Raw genomic sequence first — 17,799 nt, forward strand, 5'->3', positions numbered from 1 at the left:
AGGCGGCCGAGGTGTCTCCACTGTGCAGATCCACTGGGTGAACACACACAGAGAGCAGGCGGCCGAGGTGTCTCCACTGTGCAGACTGGGTGAACACACGGAGAGCAGGCGGCCGAGGTGTCTCCACTGTGCAGATCCACTGGGTGAACACACAGAGAGCAGGCGGCCGAGGTGTCTCCACTGTGCAGATCCGACTGAAGGCCAAAACAGTCGCCACCGAAATGAAAATTGAACATTTTAGAGGTGGACCATCTTGGTGTTTCAGATTTATGAGACGAAAGGGACTGTCCATCAGGGTGCAGACGACTGTGTCAGCAACTCCCTCCCGACTACCAGGAAAAAATAACAAACTTCTGCGAATTCACACAAAGAAAGATAGAGGAATATTCCATCGGACCGGACCAGATCATAAATATGGATGAAGTGCCTTTTGACGTTTGACCTGCCTCTCTCACTAGGACTGTTAACAAGAGAGGTGAATCGTCCATCACGCTGAGAACCACTGGCCACGAGAGAACGTATTTCACTTGTGTTCTTGGCTGCACAGCTTCTGGTTTAAAGCTTCCGCCAATGGTGATTCTTAAACGGATTACAATGCCGAAAGAAAAGATCCCGAACGGCATCTCCTTTTAAAGTCAACAAGAAAGGGTGGATGATGGAAAGTGTAATGAAGGAGTGGCTGAATGAGTGCTACGTTAAGCGCCCTGGAGGATTCTTTCGCCAAAAAAAAAGCTTTGCTCGTTTTGGACAGCATGAGGGCCCATATAACAGTCTGTGAAAGCAGCCATCAAGAGCACAAACTCAATTCCAGTTGTGATTAGGGATGGGTACCGAATTCGGTACTTTTGAGGTACCGAACCGAAACACGTCGGTACTACCGAGTATCGAATCAAGTGAGAAACCATTTTTTTTTTTTTTTTTTTTTTTTTTTTTATAACTTTTTTTTTTCTCCATGTCAACGTTCACACGCACAATATATGCTTACCTAGGATTTGACTTGATTCAACAACAAAGCAGTCGGAGCAATGACAAGCCGAAAACTGTCGAAATTGTAGTTATTTGAAGTTTGGATTTTTTTTTATGACTGAGGTAGGTAAATTAAATTTCTTGAGACTAAAGTACCGAAAAAAGGTACCGTTGGGTACCGGTATCGATTCCCAGGTACCGGTACCGGTATCGGTTCAAATGTGAAAGGTACCCATCCCTAGCTGTGATTCCTGGGGGCACAACGAAGCATCTGCAGCCACTCGACATCAGTGTCAATCGTGCGAGGCGTTCAGTGGGAGGCGTGGATGACTAGCGGCGATAAATCATTCATCAACACGGGGGGCGCAATGCGAAGAGCAACGTTCGCTCAAGTTTGCGAGTGGATCCTGACAGTGTGGAGGAGGAGTGTCAAAACATCCACGATCACCCAACGGGTTCCGAAAGGCTGGACTGCTGCGTGATGAAGAGGAGGAGGCGGCCACAGCTGAGGCCCTTCAGAGGGCTGTTCGATTCTGACAGTGACGAAGAGGAGCTTGTTGGTTTTGGGAGCGACAACGAAGGAGCGAGGAGAGTGGGCGACGAAGCCACCCTGAGCCTGTTCGTTTCTGACACTGAAGATGATGACTTTGGTGGTTTTAGTACGCAGGAAGAAGAAGAAGAAGATGAGGATTAATGACTTGACTTTTCTGGTTACAGCAGCCGTGTACTGCACCTTAGCCTAAAAGATGAAGACGAGGATTACCGGTGATGACTTTTCTGGTAGGCTGATTACCGTCTATTTTAAGCAGCCGTGTTACTGCAACTTTATAAAAAACACATTTAATTAGGCATTGATATTGCCTTGTCAACTAAACTGTAAACTGGTTGCAATTCTTCCTCCTCCTCCTCCTCCTCCTCCTCCTCCTCGCAGTCAGTCGTCCAATGAGCAGAGTTAAAATAGGCTAGGCTTCTAAAACGATTTAATATGCTAAACTTATTTTTCTATTTTTAAATTTAATTTTCTTTATTTCATTTGATTGTTCCCGACATAATGCTATATGCCCCGACCAGATCCTTGACTCCTTTGTGATAGATTAACTAGAATAGTAAGTGGCTATCTTTTTTTTTACCAGCTGTAGATCAATGCCTGTACGTGTGCTGGGAGGCTTGGGAGCGCACTGTTTAGGTTTGAAAGTTTGTGTGTCTGAAACGCTATGTGATACTGTACAGTACAGTTTACACAGCACAGTACATGTTCTGTATACTATTGCACTAAATGGTAACACTTGTTATGCAAATATGCAACTTGTTTGTTGAAATGTTAATAAATGGGAGCTTCTTCAAACAGCCATCTCTTTCCCGACAATCCTTTCTGTGCACGAACCCTTACATATGGTAATTAACCATTAAAACACCTGCGGTGTTATAGTCCAGTGCGGTTTATATATGTACACATCATTAAATTGAGCTGCTGCGGCTTATAGTCAGGTGCGGCTTATAGTGCGAAAAGTATGGTACTATCGATAATCTAGCGTTTATTTGAAAACGATTAATAAATCAGCCGAAAAATGTCAACATGTTTTGTGTATTCCACTAAAGAGCTATTATCGCGGAATTTCTCTGGAATTACTTGAACTCTCAAACTATACTCGTATTCAAAACGGTATAAAACGGAAATGTACCAATGAAAAAACAATCCGTTTCATACATGTTGACTGCAAGCAAGTCATTGATAAGCGAGGGGTGTTTTAGATCCATAGCCATAATTTAAGATATAGTTTAAGCCTTCTCAAATTTCCCCGACCTCCCATTGACTTCAGCGCTGGCACTCTAGCCCATATATGGTCAAAGGGGCGTGGCACTCAATGTGTTAAAAGCCAATTCGCTATTTCGATGATGAAATTCAATATTTCAATATTTTCTTCAGTTAACAGTTGGTAAGTGTAACAACAATACTATTAATGGTGGTGATTCTTCCCACCCCTAGTAATGATGATGATCCTTCCTCCCCCCCCCAGAGAGTCGAGCCAGGAGTGTGATGGCCTGAGGGCCTCCCCCCCCCCCACCGGTCCCGCCTGCCCCTGCCAGGTCCAATCTGTCTAACCTGCCACCCCGACCCACCGTTGCCATGGGAGACGGACTGGAAGCAGGCAGCAGCCAGGCCCCTCCCCCTGCCCCGCCCCCTCTCCCCTTCTACCCCTCAGCACCCGAAACATGGAACCCCTCCAGACCCAAACGTCAGACCAACCAACTACAGGTAGGGGCTGCCCGTGTCTTACGCATAGTCCCCGACTCGTCACGCTGTCGTCGTGCTCCACGTCTGTACGGCTGTGGACCATCAGCTCATGTAAACACGGGGAGGAGAGGGAGAACCCAGTTCCACGTTTGGTTTTGTTCCGCGTTGAGAACCGTGACCCCCGTTTACACTTGCAGGTAGGGCTGCAACTAATGACTATTTTGGTAGTCGACTAATCTGTCGATAATTTTTTCAATTAGTCGACTAATCGAAAAACAATTTTTTTTTGCACTACCTATCTTTGTGAAAGTGGCTTCTCGGCTCTGGTCCAGCTGAAGACGGAGCAGAGGAACAGATTGGACATTGAGCATGACCTCAGAGTTGCTTTGAGACTCTTGTCAGGACCAAACAACATCCCCAGTTATCCCATTAGTTCCCCCAAACTTACTGTCGGTCTGTTATGTTAAGCTAAGAAGTCTTCAGCTGGACCAGAGCTGAGAAGCCACTTTCACAAAGATAGGTAGTGCAAAAAAATTTAAAAAATAATAAATATATATATATATATATATATATATATATATATTTTTTTTTTATATAATTGTTTTTCCGTTTAGTCGACTAATCGAAAAAATAATTGACAGATTAGTCGACTACCAAAATAGTCATTAGTTGCAGCCCTACCTGCAGGACTGTCCAGGTGAGACTGTTCCGCTCTGTACTGTGCGGTCATTTATAATTATATATCAGACACACTCCTCGACTCGGAACAAAAGTTGGAAACTGAATTCAGACGTCCCCCCCCCCCTCTTGGTTGCAGGAGCTAAGGGTCCGTAGATGTACAGACAATGTATGACAACAAGTATGTCGAGGCCACATTGTGTTATATATAGAGATTATCACCATCTCAGTTTGAGCACATGCAATATATGTGTGATGTTTGTATTTGTCACATCTTTTGGGGGGAAAATGGCCTCATCTGACAAATAACATCACCTGTGCTAAATGCCCCCCTGGTCCTGCATGCAAAAAGACTGCTTCAAATTACAAAATTTTAGTTTCCTCACATCTGCAATAACCTATATTGCATACCCCCTAATCTAGCTCAGGCCCTGCTATGCGTGTATAAACTGCGCCCTCTATTGTGTCACAATATGACTGATTTCATATACGTCACTGTATATTTCAGTACCTGCTGAAAGCGGTGTCGAAGACTTTATGGAAACACCAGTTCGCGTGGCCTTTTCAGGCCCCTGTAGACGCCCTGAAGCTCAACCTGCCTGTGAGTAGAGCGTGTCGCTGTGTGTCTGTGTGGTCAGAATGTCAGAAACGGAGGACGAGAGTTCTATAGGGTTGGGCATCGTTTGGATTTGAACGATTCCGGTTCCGATTCTCCATATCGATTCCTGTTCTGAACGATTCTCGATTCCGATTCTTTGAGGTGCAGGTCACAGCTTATTTCGCAGGAGATTTTTTTTCTTTTTTTTTTTGAAAAATTTACATTTTTTTTCATACTATTCACATTTTCAGTTTACTTGATACAGTTTAATTTGGTTGCTGTACTGTAACTAGGGTATTAATTAACAAAGTAATTTTTTTTTTTTTTAAGAATCGAAATGCAGGTATGTTACTTCCGGTTCCAGAACCGGAAGTTAGGAACCGGTTCCTAATTAGAACCGGTTTTCGGTGCCCAACCCTAGAGTTCTAGGGATGACACCCTTGACCTCTTGAACTTCCGTCTGCTAGTTTTCTTCAATAGGCACGTGTTATATTATTGTGGGTCTTTCGGTCCCCTTGACACGCGGCGTTAGCATCGTTGGCATTTATCATTGAAACAAATGGATAGCGCTTGCTGCGAGCTAACGCGCTAATGTTCAGCTAACGCTACCCATTGTTTTCAGTGAGGAAAGCTGACGCTCAGTTTTTCACTTTAGATTGTGATACAGAACATCTCCGAATACCCCATCTCTCTCTCTCTTTCTCTCTCTTTTTCTCTCTCTAGGACTATTATAAGATTGTCAAGTGTCCTAACCCAGTCTCTCTTTCTGTCTCTCAATCTCTTTTTCTCACTCTTTCTCTCTCTCTCTCCCCCTCTCTTTCTCTCCCTCCCTCTCCCCCTTTCTCTTTCGCTCCCTCTCTTTCCTCTCCAGGACTATTATAAGATCATCAAGTGTCCTATGGACATGGGAAGCATTAAGAAACGTCTAGAGAATGGTTACTACTGGAATGCCCAGGAGTGTATCCACGACTTCAACACAATGTTCACAAACTGCTACATCTACAATAAGGTACGTGTATTCATCACTAGAAAGAAAGGCCAGGCTATGAATCACAGAGATTAAATGTTTTTTGCATTGGTAATGAAATTTACAAATCGGCACTGTGGACCCTTGTTTATTGAAACCTTAGACTTTCAGAGTGAGCAATCTACTGAATATGGAGAATGTGTGTGGTTATGTAATGTAAAAAATATATCCTGTGAGTCATATCTCTATGATAATACATGTTACAATAAACATTCAAAGTACATACTTATACTGTGCAGATCATTTCAGAAAATGTGCTGTGTACATTATTTGCAGATGGTTTGTTCTATGATTGCTGTGTTACAATTTTCTTTATCATCTATAACAAACGTTGTGCTCGAGGGCTTTGGACAAACAAGGTTATACTGGTTAAAAAAGATTTAAGTTCTTTACTTAAATAATTTCATGCCAAAGTAACGCAACATTCTTCTCGTTGCCTGTGTAATCTTTCATATTAAAGGAACACGCCAACATTTTGGGAAATTAGCTTACCGTCTTCTCCAGAGTGAGACAAGAAGATAGATACCAGTTTCCTCTCGGCGTCCAGTAGAAAGCTATCTGGCTGCACGTTAGCCTAGCTTAGCACAATGAATTGAAGCGGACATGGCCGGTTAGCCTAGGCATTGTCCAACTAACACCTCTCCCAAAGGCTAACCGGCATTGTCCGCTTCCATTCATTGTGCTAAGCTAGGCTAATGTGCAGCCAGATAGCTTTCTACTGAACACACAGAGAGGAAACTGGTATCTATCTTCGTTGTAGCTATGCCACGCTTTAAAGATGGGAGTGCGTCACCTTGTTTGTAGAGCTATATCTATATTCTATATTATAGCTATGGAGACAATACTATAGTCATTTGACACTGACTTTCTTCCGTCGAACATGCAAAAAAGAGATAATTTTTTCATGCATACGTTTGCGCGTTATCCCGTGGTGAATATAAGTATACCGTACTTTTCGCACTATAAGCCGCACCTGACTATAAGCCGCAGCAGCTAAATTGAATGATGTGTACATATATAAGCCGCACTGGACTATAAGCCGCATGTGTTTTAATGTTTAATTACCATATGTAAGGAGTGGAGCCTGCGGCTTAATTTGACTCAACACGGGAAACCTCACCCGGCCCGGACACGGAAAGGATTGACAGATTGATTGCTCTTTCTCGATTCTGTGAGTGGTGGTGCATGGCCGTTCTTATATTGAGCTTTAAGTTCCCACCTCTACAGAGAATGACTCCCATTGGGACACAATACTGTCGGACAAATAACATTAACTCATTTACAAGTTGTATTAAGTTTAGCAAATAAGGGACCAGATAAATAACATTTCAATGCAGTAAAAAAAAGCAATATTTCAATTTTCGGGTTTTGTCCACATATAAGCCGCACCGTTATATAAGCCGCAGGGTCGAAAAATGGGGAAAAAAGCCGCGGCTTATAGTCCGAAAAGTACGGTAGTTTAGGAGTGATCCGGGATAATTCATGAAACGCTGAGTTATAGTGCGCTACATGTATTCTACTATAAGCGTTGGCGTTTCATCCGTGGACACGCTACTATTTCCAAATCAAATGTATATAATAATAGGTATTATGTTTCATCATGAATGCATGAAAGGGGGGGGGTCGTTTTTTTAATGCTTTGATGGCCAGTAACGGCATTTGTGTTGAACAGTACAGAAGCCAATCAGCTGGATCGATATGAAAACATTGTTGGATTAAGCTGAAATTGATGTCAGATAGTCCTTACCTCTGGTCGGGGGTATTCCAAACATAATATTCCAATTGTCTGATCATGATTTCCAGTATTGGTGTCCATCTGGTCCCGGACATAATTTGGCACAATTTGAGAGACATTTGAGTGTAACACAGGGTCTGGAACAGGGTTTACTGCACTCTCGATACTGCCACCTGGCAGGATCTGGCCGGTACTGAACTCTCGGGCTCGGGGTCCCAGTATGCCTTTTAACGGCAACATACAGGTCCGTGACATTGAATAGAATATTCAAATCGAAAAAAAGGAAAATGGACCAAATAACGTGTGTATATATATACGTGGTTGGCGTTCAACGGTTGTCGCCCAATCCCGTATATAAGCGTTGTTGGCTGGGACTGAGTTAAGGAAGAAGCAATAGCCTATGTGTGCATTTAAGTGTGTGTGTGTGTGTGTGTGTGTGTGTGTGTGTGTGTGTGTGTGTGTGTGTGTAGCCTGGTGATGATATTGTGTTGATGGCGAAGGCCCTGGAGAAGATGTTCCTCCAGAAAATCTCTGAGATGCCCCAGGAAGAGACTGAGATTGCTGTGGTTACTAAGGGACGGCGGGGGGGCAGACGGGAGACGGGTAAGGCCCTTCAAGGTTGTTGTTTTTCATCATTATGTTTTACAATATATCTTTTAAATTATAAAAAAAATTTAAAAAGATTATCACACTGATACAGTAATCAATAATATTGATATTGGGCATTTCCGATATTTGCTGGTTTCTTTTTAAATATCAGCTCCACATCACAGTCTTTCAGGGGTTCTTGGGGGCTCAATATTAATGCTCTAGGTAGTAGGGATGCACCGATCCGATATTGGTATCGGTATCGGCCACCGATATCAGTAAAATAGCTGGATCCGGGTATCTTTTTTTTTTTTTTTTTTTTATAAATAAAATAAGATAACCATTCAGTACATTTATATCTACGTGTTCATTTGTTACATTTAGTTTCACTAAGTTAGGAAAGTAATGTTTTAAGTCAAGCCTGGTGTTGCACAAAAGAATGATCCCAGTCTCTTCCACACAGTGACAGTGAGGCATACAGTTTATTAATTGAATGAATGAAGTTTATTTTCTATCTTTGTTTACAACAAATCAAAAACACACTTGTGATCCTTTACAATTCTTAAAAAAATATATATATATATTTAAAAAAAAAAAAAAAAACGTGGATACATTTTTTTTTATTTTTTTTTTTACTTTGGGGGGGGGGGGGGGGGGGATTTGACCATGGTATCGGTATCGGGACTGAAAAAGTCGGATCGGTGCATCCCTACTAGGTAGTAGGGATGGGACCGAATATTAGAATATAAAAAAATATATACAGTATAAAAATAAATATTAAAAATTATTTTAGCAAACCATTCTTATTTCATTCCTTTTTATATTTAGAGGCAGCCTAATTTTCATAGCCTAATTGATCTAAAAGATGCACATGCTACTGTTTCTGTTTGTTTATTAAAACCGGTTGATAGAAGTGCCTATTAACACTTTCAGAGCCCAAGCTTAATCTTGATTTACCGCTTGAATGCCCACCATCCACTTCAATGTTAGCGTTAATAACGCCTAATCTATGTTTTAAATTATGGCTATGTGTCTAATCTGCCCGTCGCTTATCAATGACTCGTTTTCCAGTCAACATTGTCGAAGCGGATTGTTTTTTTATCGGTTTATTTTCGTTTTATAGCATTTTGAAAAGCCCTAGGAAGGAAAATATAAATATTCCATGATAATCGCCCTTTACTGGAATATTCTAGAATACATGTCATTTTTCGGCCTATTTATGAATCGTTTTCAAATAAACGCTAGATTATCGATAGTATATGTGTATGCATGCTATATAGGCGATCTGAAAAATCGATTATCTGATTTCCTCAAAGCGATCGCCCACACACACACACATAGGGCGAACGCTGAGATCTCAGCGAATACAACTCTGATTATCCCAAGACTTGTAAAATAGATTCCTTACCTCAGATCAGATGTTCTCCAAAAAGATCATTCCAATTCCTGATCGCCATTCCAAAAATCGATCGCTTTTATTGATCCAACGCTACATAATGTATTATGTATTCCACGCTGTTCTGAGGCTCCACAATGAATCCGATCGGCTCGGGTTACATGCCTGAGAAGTAAAATGTGGATTCCGGATTTTTCTTTTCTCATCCATTTTCATTGAGTCCATTCCAAAAGGGTGCATTACCATCTGGGAGATGATAGGGGGCGGTTTTTTCACATCTGCGCTCCTACAGGGGCTGCATACCAACGGAAGACTTGGTTGATGAAATATGAATTCAGATTGCTAATAAAAAAAAAAACGATAATTGTCGTCGTGGGCATTCAGGCATTGGGCTGATAAAACGTCTTATCACGTTTTGGGCATTTAAAGTGTTAAGTGCAATACCCTTTGATTTTAATTATCCATTCTATTAAAAAGAATAACTGAATTCAAACAAACAAAATAACAATATATTGTTAATAAAAATTAAAAAAAAAACGTTAATATCGAATATTAGATATTATGAAAAACGAATATTTGAATAGCACTTTTGCTAGAAAGTCCCATCCCTACTAGGTAGTGGTACCATATGAAACCAGAGGTTGCAAAAGATTGTAGATACCAACCATGTCATGCTAGCTTACTGGAAACGATTGTAGATAACAACCATGTCATGCTAGCTTACTGGAAACGATTGTAGATAACAACCATGTCATGCTAGCTTACTGGAAACGATTGTAGATAACAACCATGTCATGCTAGCTTACTGGAAACGATTGTAGATAACAACCATGTCATACTAGCTTACTGGAAACGATTGTAGATAACAACCATGTCATGCTAGCCTCATGGAAACGATTGTAGATAACCACAATGTCATGCTAGCTTACTGGAAACGATTGTAGATAACAACCATGTCATGCTAGCTTACTGGAAAAGATAATTGTTAACAACCATGTCATGCTAGCTTACTGGAAACGATATTAGAACAACCATGTCATGCTAGCTTACTGGAACAGATAGTAGATAACAATCATGTCATGCTAGCTTACTGGAAAAGATAATATATAACAACCATGTCATGCTATCTTACTGGAAAATCATAGATAACAACCATGTCATGCTAGCTTACTGGAAAAGATAATATATAACCATGTCATGCTTAGGGATGGGTATCGTTAGGATTTTATCGATACTACTACTCTTATCGATACTATCGAACGGTTCGGTACTTTATCGATACTCTTATCGGTTCTTTTAGATTATTATTTAAATATTTAAATGTATTTATTATAATTTTCTTTTTACAATTTATTATTTGAAAGGCTTAAGGCTATATCTGTACTTGATATTTGTTTGTTGTGTTGCATATTTGAAATAAACTTCAATCAAATCAAACCCCCCCTCTTAAAAAAACAAAAACCTGTGTTTAACCTGGCCATCTATAAAACATCATGCTAAAACTGTGAAACAAATTTCCTACTCCCCTAAAGAATGAAATACATAGCAAACATGACTCAGTTATGCAATAGTGCTGCTGCTTTTTATTTTGTTAAAATCTTTTAGTTAATAAGACTACAGCGATTTCATGACGGCTTCCTGTCCTCGCCGGAAGTGCGTCGGATACCTACCTTAACGTAAAATATTCAACAGAACAGATTGCTGCTAATTAAACACTTCATGGAAACGGAGTAACAACGCTATGTCGAGTTCATACGTGTAGTGTAGTATGAACTCGGCATAACATTAACGTTAGTCAGTTTCAGTGTTGCTGGATGGTACACTCTATTAGCTCCGTAGCTAACGTAGCTAGCCACGGACAGGCACCTCCCTACCCGTGTATGTGTGAGTGTGAGCGGCTCGCGACAAGTGTGTGTAAGGGCTTGCTGCGGCTCGCTTCTCATGCAGACAGAGAGAGCAGAGGAGAGATAGTTTGCAACGTTTAAATTCCTCGAAAAAAAACTCATAATAATAATAATTTCTCGAGTATCGATAGCAGTACCGATAACGTCAGAGCTTATTAATACTCCGGCCTTTTCTAATTTAGTACCGGTTCGCGTTTAGAACCGGGGTCCGGGGGCATCCCTAGTCATGCTAGCTTACTGGAAAATATCATAGAGAACAACCATGTCATGCTAGCTTACTGGAAAAGATAGTAGATAACAATCATGTCATGCTAGCTTACTGGAAAAGTTAGTAGATAACAACCATGTCATGCTAGCTTACTGGAAAATATCGTAGATAACAATCATGTCATGCTAGCTTACTGGAAAATATTCTAGATAACAACCATGTCATGCTTAGCTTACTGTCAGTCATAATCAACATGTCTAAACCGCTAATGACTTTGCTGTTGTTCTTTCATTTCTCCTCTTTAACCCCTGCTCCCCTCCTCCCTGCTCCCCTCCTCCCCGCTCCCCTCCCTGCTCCTCCAGGTCTGAACTCCAAGCCGGACTCGGGACAGGACTCCTCCTCCCCCTCCAGCACCCCCCACAAGCGGGGCTACTCCCCATCGTCCGGCCTGCAGACCCGCGCGCCGTCCCTAACGCCCACCCCGCCGGGGCCTCCCACGTTACCCCTGGCCCTTCACCCCCGGACCCCGCCCCAACCCCCACGCGTTCCCCCCACGGCTCCCTCCCACGCCCCCCAGCTGGGACCCCCGTTCCCCCTCTCCACGCCGGACGTCCTGGTCCAGGGCCTGACCTCTGTTCCCCCTCAGGCGCCGGGCCTCCATCCCAACGCCCTGCCGCAGAGCTCAGCGGCTGTCAAGGTAGAGAGACTGGGAGGGGAGGGAGGGTCGTCATGGGCTGAAGAGCCAGGAGAGAGCTGTGTTACTGTCCTTAGTATTTTCTTTTATTCTGTGTACACAAAATAGTGTAGAATGGAGTCAATTATTTATAGTGCAGCATTAACTGAATTCCTCAGGTCATTCCCTACTAGACCTGTACTGTTTTGTCATCCTCATCCAAACACAAATTGAAATTCTTTGAGCAGCCACTCACTTGGAACTGTATTGTCAGTCCAATACAGGGCTTTCCCCAAGACCTTATTGGAGTCCCAACCCAACTAGGTGTGGCCCCTGTCCGGGAGGCACAAAAACAAATTGCAATAAATTAAGCCACTTGATGTAATTTCCTGCAACCTAAAAACATAATTTCAATAAAATAGCTAATACAAGGAGGGTAAGCTATTTATTTAAGTACAGTGTATGAGGTTGCACACTAGTTTAACGTTGAACACACAAACACACACACACACACACACACACACACAGTGGAACAGAGGACAGAGTAATCACATTAAACAATGATGTGTCTGTTTCTAAGCTGACCCCAAGCTTTCACTGCAAAAAACTAGGGATGTTCGATGTTGGCTTTTTTACCGATATACCGATATTGTCCAACTCTTAATTTCCAATACCGATATCAACCGATACCGATGTATGCCGGGTTCCCCCCCCCCCCCCCCCCCCCCCCCAAAAAACGGAATAATTTCAGGTAATTAACATTGCATATCTCTTGTCGTGGAATTAACACAACATTATTCATACTTTTCACAATAAATAAAATAAGAATTTGTTCTTGCTTGCCTGGGTAAATAAAGGTTAAATAAATGTATTTTTTTTAACCGATACCGATAATTTCCGATATTAGATTACCTTGGCCATTTTCATTTCATCAGGAAAAATACCAGTTAAAAAGGATTTGTGAATAGTTTGAGGACACAGTCAAAGACTTCTTTTATAGTTGACATGTCTGGATTTCTTTTTCTTAAACTTTCTAACCACTTCTAGCACATTACTCTCACAAACACCACCAAGGAACATTGAGTTGCTGTTTTTATAGTTTTTTTTCTACTTGTCCTCCTTATCCTTTGTTTGATGTTTGATAAATTCCCTTTAGAGCCTATTTTTCTTAGTGCAAGCTTTTTCCAGACCCTTGGTTAGCCATGGTTTCACCCTCTTTTTAGGATTTTGTCTGCACTCCTTCAATGGACAATGTCGGTTGTAATATGACAAACATTTACAATGCATTAACTCTTAACCTGCAATGGCCATTTTAGTTTTAGTTTTTGAGAACTGCATACTTTTTTTGCAAACCAAAACAACATACTTTATACTTATAGCACATGCATGAGCCTGGTCTCTTTTGAAATATGACATTCTGACGTTTCTGATTCCAGAAAAAAAGAGTTGTAGAAAAACTTGTTACTCAAGTTTTTTTGTAGTAGTTAGTAGTCCAGAGGTAGTATTTCCCCAGAATGCCTAGAGGCATACAAATCTAGACTGAGCCATAGCCTGAAGCCTTATGTAGTACATATCCAAACTTCATAAAGATCCATTCAGAAATGAGTGATTAGGAGTGATTTTGGTAAACTGTGTACAAAGAAAAACTCAGTTTTCTCATAGACTTCAATTAATTTGGCTTCCTGTTAAAGAATTGTTCACCTAGATCCCTGAGTCATACATCCCCACATGGGGTATCATTGGAAGCCACACTCATTGGCTACAACCCTCCACAATAATTTTCGAGATCGGATCTAGATTGACGGAACTACTGCGCCAAGAGTCGGGAGTGGTATTTTGCGCAATACCGTGTACTTTGCACAAGCCTCAAATACCGGCATGTAACTCGAGAACCGCTCAATGGATTTTGTCACCTGAAAGGGCTATCCATATATTGTATTACAAACTAGACAATTCCGCGCGGGGGAAATTGTGAAAGTGTGGGTGACGCCTGTGTACCGCCGGCCAACGGGATAGGGTCTCTCGCGAGTCTCTATGACAAACGGTTCAAAGGATACAAAAAGGGGGCGTGGCCTAAGGATCGGGGGAGTGGTCAACATAGACCATTTGAAGACCATGTGAAAATGTTCAGACTTTTCCGAGTGTTAGAAATCTTTCTGACTTTTCAGTTTTAGAAAATTTTCGGACTTTTCCGAGTTTGACATTTTTCGGACTTTTCCAAGTTTTAGAAATTGTTTGGACTTTTCCGAGTTTTTGAAATTTTGCTGACTTTTCCGAGTTAAAAAAAAAAATTTGATTCTTTTCGGATTTTTCATAGTTTTCGGATTTTTTGAGTTTTTGAAATTTTTTGGACTTTTCCGAGTTTTTGAAATTTTTCGGACTTTTCCGAGTTTTTGAAATTTTTCTGGACTAAGGGGGTGTGGCCTAGGGGGCGTGTTCTAATGATCGGGGGAGTGGTCAACATCGACCAATGAAAGAGGATATCCCTACCGAGTACAATGGCACAATCTGCAAGTCTCTACGACAAACGGTTCAAGAGATACACTGAGGGGGTGTGGCCTAAGGGGGCGTGGTCTAATGATCGGGGGAGTGGTCAACATCGACCAATGAAAGAGGATATCCCTACCGAGTACAATGGCACAATCCGCAAGTCTCTACGACAAACGGTTCAAGAGATACACTGAGGGGGTGTGGCCTAAGGGGGCGTGGTCTAAGGATCGGGGGAGTGGTCAACATCAACCAATGAAAGGTGGTCAACATCGACCAATGAAAGAGGATACCCCTACTGAGTACAATGACACAACCCGCAAGACAGAGGGCGCTGTCCAGCAATTCAGTACTGCAACACAGAGGGGCAATGAAGGGTTAAGTCGATGAGGTCATTGGCAGGTCAGCTGAGCCATGAGCATGAGCCTCACAGCTGTTAGGCTGAACCAATCATGAGCCATGAGCCACACAGGTGATGTAATCACAAATGACTTGCACTTTCCATCCAATGCATTTCTATGGAGGCAGATGCATGACTGCATTGTCACGTTGATTAAAATAAAACTATAAGAGATGAAGCGTTGTGACGCGCACGTGAGCACTTAAACGAGTAGGCGAAGGGTTGTGTGCGATATTGTGGCATTCCGTCGACAATTGTGGCGTCGGTGGCGATCGGAACAGAAGGGTAAAAAAGCAAAAAAATCATCGGATTCCTAGAGTGGGATTACATTGCGGTCTATGGGGAGGAGAACCTTCAAACAAATGGTCGTCAGTTGAGATAGAAATGTCCAATTCCATTTATTTTTCTTTTGTGAGCGAGCAGACAGCCGTGTCATCGTTTTGATGTTTTTTTTTCTACGTCCAAAATTGAGATCACTCTCGCAATTTACCCAAGGTAGTGGAAAAAAAATATTTCCAGCAGCCGCACTCTAACTTGCAATGCATTTCCAATTGGACCGAAATGTTCCCGTTTAACGGGAAACGGTGCGGTGAAACTTTCCGAGTTCGAATAGCGATGTTGCCATAGGCAAGCCGGTCGTTTTGATACCTTTCACGTGTATGGGGCGCGAACGCTCTGGCAAGAGTAGTGTTTGCAAAATCGGTGGAATAAATAAAAATAAAGAATAGTATAGATTTTTATAGTGTGGGTGGCAACCTGGCTTCGCCAGGTCACCCACACTAAATATGCACACCGAGCCACCAGGGCTCGCCAAAGTGCCGGTTGCAAAAAGTCCGAAAAACTAACCTGATATGGGCTGTTGCGCGTTAAGAGGCTTTAACTGACAATATCGGCCAATAATATCGAACATCCCTGCAAAGAACACATGGTGGCGCTGGCGCATTGTCATAGTGACGCTGCGGGCCTATACCAGAAAGCCCTGCAATATCACTAGGACTGTGATTTTAAAGTTGTCATTGATAAGTACACAACCTACAACCTCCACTGTCTAACTGCGAAAGCACATAACACCAGAACCCACTCTTTAGGCGATGAGACTCGTAGACGTGACTCATGTGAAAGCGCACGATAGACCTCGTACGTTCTCTGTCCGAAAGGAACTCACTAACTAACCCGTGACCCTCCTTGACCCTTTGTCGTCCCGCAGCAGAGGAAGAGCCAGAAGAGGAAAGCCGACACCACCACGCCCACTGCCAACGACCAGCTCAGTGAATCCTCTCCCGTCTCGTCCGCCGAACCCCAGGTCCGCCGAGAAAGCAGCCGGCCCGCCAAGCTGCCCAAACGAGACCCAGCGCAGCCGGATTCCCAGCACCACCACACAGACTCTCAGCACCACCTGGGCTCCCAGCACCACGCGGGCTCTAAGCACCATACAGGCTCCCAGCACCACACGAGCTCTAAGCACCATACAGGCTCTCAGCAACACACAGGCTCTAAGCACCACACAAGCCCCCAGCACCACACAAGCCCCCAGCACCACACAGGCTCTAAGCACCACACAAGCCCCCAGCAACACACAGTCTCTAAGCACCACACAAGCCCCCAGCAACACACGGGCTCTAAGCACCACACAAGCCCCCAGCACCACACAAGCCCCCAGCAACACATGGGCTCTAAGCACCACACAAGCCCCCAGCACCACACAAGCCCCCAGCAACACACGGGCTCTAAGCACCACACAAGCCCCCAGCACCACACAAGCCCCCAGCAACACACGGGCTCTAAGCACCACACAAGCCCCCAGCACCACACAAGCCCCCAGCAACACACGGGCTCTAAGCACCACACAAGCCCCCAGCACCACACAAGCCCCCAGCAACACACAGGCTCTAAGCACCATACAGGCTCCCAGCAACACGCAGGCTCTAAGCACCATACAGGCTCCCAGCAACACGCAGGCTCTAAGCACCATACGGGCTCCCAGCACCACACAGGCTCTAAGCACCATACAGGCTCCCAGCACCACACAGTCTCCCAGCACCACCCGGGCCTGGCCGGGACAGGGACGGGGACAGTAACGGGCACAGTGGCGGGGACGGGCACAGGGACTACTACTAAGCGACAAGAGCAGCTGCGGTACTGCGCTGGCCTGGTGAGAGACTTGCTGAACAAGAAACACATCTCCTACGCCTGGCCGTTCTACAAGCCCGTCGACGCCCACGCCCTCGGCCTCCACGACTACCACGACATCATCAAACACCCCATGGACCTCGGCACCATCAAGGTGAGCTCCGTCCGGGTGTGAACCGCTCTCCCTCGCTCTGGGAGACACTCCGTCTTATCTCAGATGTTCTTATAAGGAATGTCAACAAACACCCTCGCTGGCAGTGTATTCAATCCACTGGTCACCGTTCTGAACCAACCTCTGCTAAGCCAAACACATTTCTGCCCTCTCTGACCTGGCACCGTTAGATGCTACCATCTTCCCCCAATCTATACATCACATACATTGAAAAAGCACCCCAAATCCCTCACTAGGGAAGGGAACAGCTTTCCTCCAAATGTAGCTTCATCGTCAGTTCAGTGGGATGCAGAAGTAATTTGTGCCGATGACTCCGATCAGTTGATCAGAATGTATGTCAGTCATAATCAACACGTCTAAACCCTCTACCCTCCCCAGCCTCTACCCTCCCCAGCCTCTACCCTCCCCAGCCTCTACCCTCCCCAGCCTCTACCCTCCCCAGCCTCTACCCTCCCCAGCCTCTACCCTCCCCAGCCTCCACCCTCCCCAGCCTCCACCCTCCCCAGCCTCTACCCTCCCCAGCCTCCACCCTCCCCAGCCTCCACCCTCCCCAGCCTCCACCCTCCCCAGCCTCCACCCTCCCCAGCCTCCACCCTCCCCA

At 43.8% G+C, this 17,799-nt stretch overlaps 1 protein-coding gene across 1 annotated transcript in view; it reads left to right on the plus strand.

Moving 5' to 3' along the window:
• Positions 1 to 3,094: 3,094 nt before the first annotated feature.
• Positions 3,095 to 17,799, plus strand: part of LOC311232232 (bromodomain-containing protein 4-like) — a gene marked incomplete at its 5' end in the record, with an annotated part of 60,604 nt that continues 45,899 nt past the window's right edge. The window contains 7 exon segments of the mRNA XM_084318964.1: positions 3,095 to 3,223; positions 4,389 to 4,481; positions 5,350 to 5,487; positions 7,711 to 7,843; positions 11,699 to 12,033; positions 16,104 to 16,269; positions 16,972 to 17,180. Coding sequence (XP_084175090.1) covers positions 3,095 to 3,223; positions 4,389 to 4,481; positions 5,350 to 5,487; positions 7,711 to 7,843; positions 11,699 to 12,033; positions 16,104 to 16,269; positions 16,972 to 17,180 — 1,203 coding nt within the window.

The sequence above is a fragment of the Notolepis coatsorum genome (assembly GCF_963971535.1).
Source record: "Notolepis coatsorum genome assembly, chromosome: 7".
In the NCBI taxonomy this organism is placed as follows: Eukaryota; Metazoa; Chordata; class Actinopteri; order Aulopiformes; family Paralepididae; genus Notolepis; species Notolepis coatsorum.